At 50.9% G+C, this 8739-nt stretch overlaps 1 protein-coding gene across 9 annotated transcripts in view; it reads right to left on the reverse strand.

Moving 5' to 3' along the window:
- Positions 1-8739, reverse strand: part of Kif17 (kinesin family member 17) — a 71471-nt gene that overhangs the window by 39409 nt on the left and 23323 nt on the right. For 4 of the 9 annotated variants that reach the window (XM_017799518.2, XM_008838595.2, XM_017799516.2 and 1 more), the window contains exons 7-10: positions 5894-6047; positions 3515-4071; positions 2135-2215; positions 445-656 (exon numbers count right to left, since the gene is read on the reverse strand). In XM_017799518.2, the coding sequence (XP_017655007.1) occupies positions 445-656; positions 2135-2215; positions 3515-4071; positions 5894-6047 (1004 nt within the window). The remainder of the gene's footprint in view (positions 1-444; positions 657-2134; positions 2216-3514; positions 4072-5893; positions 6048-8739) is intronic. The other 5 variants (XM_008838598.2, XM_008838597.2, XM_017799519.2 and 2 more) reach the window with 2 other exon arrangements.

The following is an 8739-nucleotide window of genomic DNA, read 5'->3' on the forward strand; positions in this document are numbered from 1 at the left end:
GGGTCTACAAGAGAGAAAATACTAGAGGCCTGGAGGTCAGGGGCTCAGCTAGAACCTGAATGCATGTGTCAGCCTGCTTTGGGGTTTCTGGAACCCCAAGGCCAGGCCCTGTGAAGGCCAACAACAGTCCCTTTGATCTCCTCCAAGGCAGCCACCGCTGAGCAGGTGACTGGCTGGAAACTGGTGGCAGTCAGGGCCGCTCTGGAGCAGGGCAGCCCAGGAGTGGAGCTCTACCTGCCTGGCCTGCTGTGGTACCTCCCCTGCCCCACTGCCCCTTCTATGGTGAAGGAGGCCTGGTATGAGCTCAGTATCAGTAGAGAAGCAGCTGTCGCCCCTCTCCAGCCTGAGCCATAACGCTCCAGCCTGAGCCATAACGCCCCAGCCTTTTGCAATGTCCTTCCCACTATCCCATGGGCTCCTGGCAGCCCAAACTCTGGTACTCACCGGGCCAGCACTCGCTGCTGGTCCACAGGCTGCAGCTCCTCAGTCACTTCCATGCCCACGCTCTCTCTTCTCACGCTTGCCATAACCAGCAGGGACTGAGGCTGGGCCACCTCGGCCACCTGGGCCATGTGAGCTTCAGGCTCCATCCACATGCCAGCTTCTACCTCAGATACTAGCTCCTCGGCCACTTCCAGGCCTAAGTTGTCAGCCTCCTGGACACAGAAGGAAACAAGGTGGGAAGTAGACCTTGAGATGAGCCTGCTGGGAGGCAGCCCTGTCCCGGAAGAGACAGCTCATCCATGGAACTCTGCATGGATCAGGTACAGGCGGAGCATCCCTAATCCGGAAATCTGAAGCCCAGGGTGCCTAGACATCTCAAGCACTTTGAGTTTCATAGTGCTCAAAAAGTTTCAGATATCTGGGGCTGCAGAGATGCCTCAGCAATTAACAGCACTGACTGCTCTTGCAGAAGACCCGGGTTTGAATCCCAGCACCCACATGGTGGTGAACAACTGCCCGTAACTCCAGTTTCAGGGGCTCTGACGCCCTCTTCTGTTCTCCATGGGTAGGTACTACATGACACGGGTGCACTTACACACATGAAGGCAATACACTCATACACATAAAATAAAAAAAAAATTTAAGATTAAAAAAAAAGTTTCAGAGCCAGGCTTGGTGGCGCACGCCTATAGTCCCAGCACTTGGGAGGCAGAGGCAGGCGGATCTCTGTGAGTTCGAGGCCAGCCTGGTCTACATAGTGAGTTCCAGGACAGCTGGGGCTACAGGGAGACCCTGTCTCAAAAAGACAAAAAAGGAAAAAACCAAAACCATACCCAAACAAATATTCTTATTATCATTATTTTGAGCAACACACCCCAAAGGGGTTCCTGGCTTCCTCTCTTTGCCCTCTCTGATCAAGTCTACACAGCAGGCAGGGTAACTTTCTCAAAACTACAAACTGGCCACAACATTCTTTTCCTGACTGAAACCTTTCATGGCGGCCCGTGGAATTCATGCACAGTGAACGCATTCCTCCCTGGCTGTTGCACCTGCCCTGTCTCTCCTGGTTCCTTTGCACCTCACCTGTTCACTCCAGTGTCCCCCCTCTTAGGCCTTGTCTTGTTCAGAAAGTCACAACTTCTAGCCATAAGAACTTGGCAAGTGTTGCTCCACCTGCCCCTCTTTCTTGCTGGGTTTTACCTTCTACCTGGGGCCTCCCCGCCCCCCAACTTCATCAACCACTTCCTGTCAGCTCTGCCCTGTGCCCATGCCCAGAGGCTGGCAGACTGTCCTCACTCTCCCGCCCCCTGCCTGATGCACTGTCCAAAGAAAAGGACAAACGGTGTCCGAATTGGGTGTGACAGCTCCACAGCGGGTCCGTGACAGTGCCTTACAGCCACCAATCCTGGCCGCAGCCCTGGACTTGCCAACACATCCTGCCTCTCCTCCTTCAAGAAGAGCCTCCAAGCACTGTCTCCATCCATCAGGCCTCCTACTCACATCACACATGTGCTGAGGGACACAGTCCTCTGGTTTAAACATTGCTTGGCCATGAGCCACTCACTACTAGGGGAAGGTGAGGAATTTTTGTCTTTGCCTCATGGACAAGGAAATGCAGTCCCAGAAAGGATGATCAGCACAAATCAGACAGAGCTGGGCCAGGCACTCAGAGGGACAGATGGGTACTCACCGTCCTGGGTGGGAGGTTGTCAGCCACCTGAGCTTTTGACTTGACATCACTGGGTTCCATTAGGTCTGTCTGGGAAGGCTGCTTATGGAGAGATAGGGGTGAAAAGCAAGGAGGATGATTTGGGCCCAAACCCTTTGTACATGCCCCCACTGCACTGACGTCCACTTTACCTTCTTCCCGGCAGGCTGCTGACCCACCCACAGCCTCCTCTACCTACCAGTCACTGTAGCTGAAGGGGGAGGCAGAGCACAGTTGGGCACCTGTGGGTCTGGGGGGCATACAAAGCACATACCAGCACCTCTACTGTCTAGAGGAGGAAACTGAGGCCCAGAGAGGCAAATGCCCAACCTTGCATCATGAAGCAGAAGCTGCAATTTCAAAGGCCTGTGCTGTGTAGTTATACATGTACACACACACACACACACACACACACATTCAAGGGTAGCAGAGAAGAGGGGGGAATAGGAAGACTTCTTTAAAACATGAAGTAGGGGGTTGGGGTGGAGAGAGAGCTCAGCAGTTAAAAACACTGGTTGCTCTTGCAAAGGCCCTGGTTCTGGTTCCCAGCATCCACAGAGGCTCACAATCACCTGTATGTACAGTTACAGGGAATACAGTGCCCTCTTCTGATCTGCGTGGGTACTGCAGGGCATGTGTGCAGTGACATACATGCAGACAAAACTCATACACATAAAAGAGGAGAACTGGGTATGGTGTGGGCATGGTGGCACATGCCTTTAATCCCAGCACTGGGGAGGCAGAGACAGGCAGATCTCTGTGAGTTCAAGGCCAGCCTGGTCTACATAGTGAGTTCCAGGACAGCTGGGGCTACAGGGAGACCCTGTCTCAAAAAGACCACAGGGGAAAAAAAAAAAGACCGTGAAAGAGGGGAAAGGAAGAGAGGGAGAGAGAGAGAGAGAGAGAGAGAGAGAGAGAGAGAGAGACCAAGGGAAAGAGAGGGAGAGAGGGAGAGAGAGGGGGAGAGAGGGAGAGAAGGAACATGAAAGGGGCAGGAAGACTCAGGGGCAGCATGGCAGGTCCTAGGGCCCTGAAAGCAGCCCCAGGCTCCCTAGCTCTCACATGCCAGAAGCTCAGGATCACCATGGCAACTCAACAAACTCCTTTCAAAGGAACAGATGCCCATCTGAACTTGGGTCTCCACCCCAACTTTCCTGCAGGCTTAGGGAGTGTCTGTTGGAGCTTTTCCTTGCCAGATTCCAGGACAGCAGGGCCCCAAACTGGCCACTGATGCCAGAGGCATGAAGGACACAGGGCGGTACTGCTAATGACGGGTCGGCAGCCCTGTGTGCACATGATCCTTGTGTTTCCAGCCTTTCCTGCCCACTCCATGGTGCCTGGCTTCACGCACACATTAGTTACCTGCTCAGGGGTTTGGGGGACATCTATGCGGGATAGTTCAGTCCTGGCCACAGTGGAGGATAGTCTGGCTAGCTTAGCTTCCATGTCAGCAAAGGGGTCATGCAGGCCTGTCAACATCTGCAAGGACACCAGTCTCGGCTCCTCGTCCTGGGCATAGTTCTCACCCTCCAGCGGAGGTGAAGCCACATCTGGACCCAGACGCTCATTAGGGAAGGACGTGCTCTCAGCCAGCACCCCAGGCATGGAGAATTCCACATTGGAAAGGTCCTCGGGCCCAGGGAAAGCTTCAGACATGGAGGAATCTTCGAGGGTGGACGATTCATCGGACCCAAAAGAAATCTCTGATCTGGAGGGCTCCATGTGGGGCAGCTCCTCAAATGTGAGGGGGGTGTGGCTCTCGGTGACCCCGTCACTGGGTGATATGTCCGGCATGGAGAGGATGGTGGGTTTCACTGCGGTCTCGTACTGGAAAGCAACTGAGTACTCAGACCCATTGGCTAACTTGGCGCTGGACATGGCCTCAGTCTTATATAGGACTTGTGCCTTCAGGACTGCCTCTGCAACAACAAGAACTTCCTGCAGCATCCAAAAGGCAACGGCGGTCCCACACCCACAGTGTCCCAAGGACCATTTTGAGTCAGAGCCTTGCAGGTCCCCAGAGTCCAGCTATAGTCACTGTGCCACCCATCCCTACCTTATTGTCTTCTTTTCAGAACCCACCCTGTCTTCACCCCCTCTTCCAGGAAGCCTTCCCTGACTAGCACTGAGAATTCTCCATTCTCTGATTCTTACTGCTGGGCTCTCACTACGCTGCCTTGGGACGGTCCTTCCACATGAGCAGGCTGTTCCCTGGGTCTCACTGCCTCCCAAGATTATGGTCTCCTGAGCTCTGACCACATACCCAAGACCCTCAGAGATCCTCCTCTAGTGCCAGCTCAGGGCTCTTGTCCACAGACTATGCCAGATGCCTGGGAATGAATCAACACTGTGGATTCATGTTAAAATACTTAGAGCACTAGAAACCAGACAGAGACCCTGCGGAAGTCTAATAACTGGAGGGACTGTATGAAGGACAGAACATGCTAGAAGCCATCCTTCCATGTTCCGGGAGGTCTCCCACAGGTGTGGGGTCTCCCTCCTCACTTGGACAGGGCTTTGCTCCCAGATTGGGGCTGCAGACCTCCTTTTACCTCATGTATTTCTTTAGTGTCTGTGTCCTGGGCTCCCTTTAAGAAGGTACAGATTCCCTAGGCTCAACAGCTGGCTAAGTGGCCTGAACTGCTCCCAGGCTGCTTCCTCACAAGTTATGGGAGAATCCAGAGAATTCACCTCACCAAATTGGGGGAGGCTAGAGGAGGCTAGAGGAGGGGATGCAAGTAAAGCTCTCCCCCATCATAGTATGAGACGCACAGCAGCACCCCACCATCAGTACTGACCCTGTCATCAGTTGCGGAGAGGCCCTGCCAGTCCCGCAATGAACAGCAGAGAGCTAGTCCCCAGTGGCAGGGATGGATGAGTGTGCCCTAGAAACATCCACACAAACATTCTTGCTAATGACTGGATCTGGGACTGGAGAGATGGCTCAGCGGTTAAGAGCACTGGCTGCTTTTGCAGAGAACCCAGGTTCGAATCACAGCACCCACATGGTGACTAACAACGATCTGTAACTACAGTTCCAGGGGATCCGATGGCCTTTTCTAACCTCCATGGGCACTGCACCTACCTACATGCAGGCATTACACTCATACACATAAAATAAAAATAATAAATTTTTTTTTTTCTTTTTGAGACAGGGTCTCCCTGTAGCCCCAGCTGTCCTGGAACTCACTATGTAGACCAGGCTGGCCTTGAACTCACAGAGATCCACCTGCCTCTGTCTCCCGAGTGCTGGGACTATAGGCGTGCGCCACCACACCCGGCTAGAAAATATTTTTTTGAAAGCTTACTAGCCAGGCATGGTGGCACATGCCTGTAGTCCCAGCACTCGGGAGGCAGAGGCAGGTGGATCTCTGTGAGTTCAAGGCCAGCCTGGTCTACATAGTGGGTTCCAGGTCAGCTGGGGCTACAGGGAGACCCTGTTTCAAAAAGACAAAAATTTTTTTTTTAATTTTTAAAAATTAAAAAGTTTATTAATGACTGGATCCTTATGGGATGTGCTTGCCTTGGTAGTAAACAGACACAACAGTGAGAGGAGATTAGCAAATACAGAAACTTGGGGCAAGAACTGGCCTCTCAAACAAGGGTGATACTTGGTACCTCTAAATCAGCCTTGAGTGGCCAGTTGTGGCCAGGCCACCAGGAGGTGGTGTTGCCTGAGACTGTTGCTTCTGGGCTCAGAATGGGAGGTGGGCTCCCTCGCTGCCCCAGGGAGGCACCCACCTGTCTCCTTCTCCTTCCGCAGGCTTTCCTCCAGTGTGGACAGCTTGACGTCATAGGAGTTGCGCATGGCAGTGATGTCCTCCTGCAGCCTGACCCGGGATTCCTGTTCGGCCTCATAGTCGGCCTTCAGGCGGGCCAGGCGCTCCTCATATTCCTGGGTAGTGGGAGAGGCAAAAGTGGCCAGTCACCACCAGTCAGAACTGACCTCCAATTCTGGTTACTCAGAAAGCATGCAGAGAGACAAGTGAGAACCACAGAAGACTGACAGCCCCTCTGCGCTGTTCTCCACTCGGTCTTGATGGACTAACGACAGCCACATGTGTTTCCTCATCTAATTTTTCTACACTACACTATGTCATGAACACCTTTCCTCATCTCCCCACATGCTGCCCAGAGGTACTCAATCCCCTGTTACAAGATACACTTCTATTCACTGGCTTCCCTCCTTTGTCACTGTGGTCACCACTGGCTCCTGCCCACAGCATCCCACCTGGCCCTACATCTACGCTTGCCCCCATCTCAGCTATTCTCCCCACAGTGAGTGCCCACTCCCTATAACACCATAGCCTCTGCTTAGCGTGAGTGCCTTCCCCTGTTCATGAATGATCTAAGCAACTTGATTAAACCTGAGTCCTCATATGATGGGATGCTGCCAGCCCTTAGCCACCCCTCTTTTTTATTTTATTTTTCAAATATTTTATTTTTAGTTAATGTGTATGAATGTTTTGCCCACATGTAAGTGCACCACATGCATGTAATGCCCAAAAAGGCCAGAAGAGAGCATCAGATATCCTGGAATTGGAGTTTAAGACAGTTGTTAGCTGCCATGTGGGTGCTGGGAACTGAACCTGGGTCCTCTGCAAGAGCAGCCAGTGCTCTTAACCCAAGCCATTTCTCCAGCCCTCTTTTCTTTTTCATTCATATTTTATTATTTTTATTTTATGTGTATGTGTGTATTGCCTGTGTGTAGGTAAGTGCACCTGTGTTGTACAATACCCGGGGAGGACAGAAGAGGCTGTAGGATCCCCTGGAACTGGAGTTATGGACAGTTGTTAGCTGCCATGTGGGTGCTGGGATTCAAACCCGGGTCTTCTGCAAGAACAACCAGTGTTCTTAACTGCTGAGCCTTCTCTCCAGCCCCCCCTCTTTTCTTTTTTAATTAAATTATTATTTTATTCTATTGTGCTGTGATGAGTATGGAACCCAGGTATTTGTGCATGATAGTTGTAATGGTTGTCAACTTGACTGTTGTCATGGTTAAGCTTTAACTGTCAACTTGACAAAACCTAGAATCACCTGGGAAGAGATTTCCAGTGAGGGATTGCCTACATCAGGTTGGTCTGTGGGCATGTCTGTGGGGAATTGTTTAAATAATGTTAATTGGAGCTGGGCGTGGTGGAGCATGCCTTTAATCCCAGCACTTGGGAGGCAGAGATAGGCTGATCTTTGTGAGTTCAAGGACAGCCTGGTCTATGTAGTTAGTTCCAGGCCATCTGGGGGCTACAGGGAGACCTTGTTTCAAAAAGACAAAATAAACAAATAAATAAACAAACAAATAAATAAATAATAAATAAATAATGCTAATTGATGTGGGAAGCTCCAGCCCACTGTGGGCAGCACCATTCCCTAGGCAGGAAGAACTGAAGAATAGAAGAGATGGTGCTGAGGACATTCCTCTCTCTTCCTGACTGTGGAAATGATGTGACCAGCTGTCTGAAGTTCCTGCCTTTACTTCCCTATGATGATGGACTATAACCTGGAATTATAAGGTGAAATAAACCCTTTCTCCCCTAAGTTGGTTTTTGTCAGCGTAATTTATCACAGCAACAGAAATAAACTAAAACTTTCAACATACTAGATTGAGAAACATCTAGATTAGTGTATCAGTGAGGGTGATCCAGAGAGGATTAATTAATGGGAAAGAACTGCTCTGAATGTACACAGCACAAACCCATAAACTGGAGGCAGGTGGTGGAATCAAAGAGGAAGAAAGGGGACTATAGAGCTGGCTCAGTGGGTAAGAGCACTGGTTGCTCTTGCAGAGGACCCAAGTTCAGTTCCCAGGACCCACATGGCAGCTAACAACTGTCCATAAATCCAGTTCCAGGGGATCTGACACCCTCTTCTGACATCCAAGGCCACTGCATGACATGAGTATGCTTATATACATGCGGACAATATACTCATACACATAAACTTTTTTTTGAGACAGGGTCTCCCTGTAGCCTCAGCTGGCCTGGAACTCATTATGTAGACCAGGCTGGCCTTGAACTCACAGAGATCTGCCTGCCTCTGCCTCCAGAGTGCTGGGATTAAAGGTGTGTACCACCACACTAGCATACACATAAAAATTTTTAAAAATTAATAAAAAAATTTTTTTGACACTAGGTCTCCCTGTAGCCCTAGCTGGCCTGGAACTTACTATGTAGACCAGGCTAGCATCAAACTCACAGAGATCTGGGGCTAGAGAGATGGCTCAGCAGTTAAGAGCACTGGATGCTCTTACAGAGGACCCAGTTTCAATTCCCAGCACCCACATGGCAGCTACAAACCGTCTTTAACTCCAGTTCCAGGGGAAATCCGAAGCCCTCTTCTGACCTCCGCAGCATTGTATGACATGGATGCACTCACGTACATGCAGGCAATACACTCATACACATAAAATAAAAATAATAAGTAGGGGCCGGGTGTGGTGGCGCATGCCTTTAATCCCAGAACTTGGGAGGCAGAGGCTGGCGGATCTCTGTGAGTACAAGGCCAGCCTGGTCTACATAGTAAGTTCCAGGACAGCTGGGGCTACAGGGAGACCCTGTCTCAAAAAGAGCAAAATAATAATAATAGTAATA

The sequence above is a fragment of the Nannospalax galili genome, unplaced genomic scaffold, assembly GCF_000622305.1.
Source record: "Nannospalax galili isolate Female #2095 unplaced genomic scaffold, S.galili_v1.0 scaffold2019, whole genome shotgun sequence".
In the NCBI taxonomy this organism is placed as follows: Eukaryota; Metazoa; Chordata; class Mammalia; order Rodentia; family Spalacidae; genus Nannospalax; species Nannospalax galili.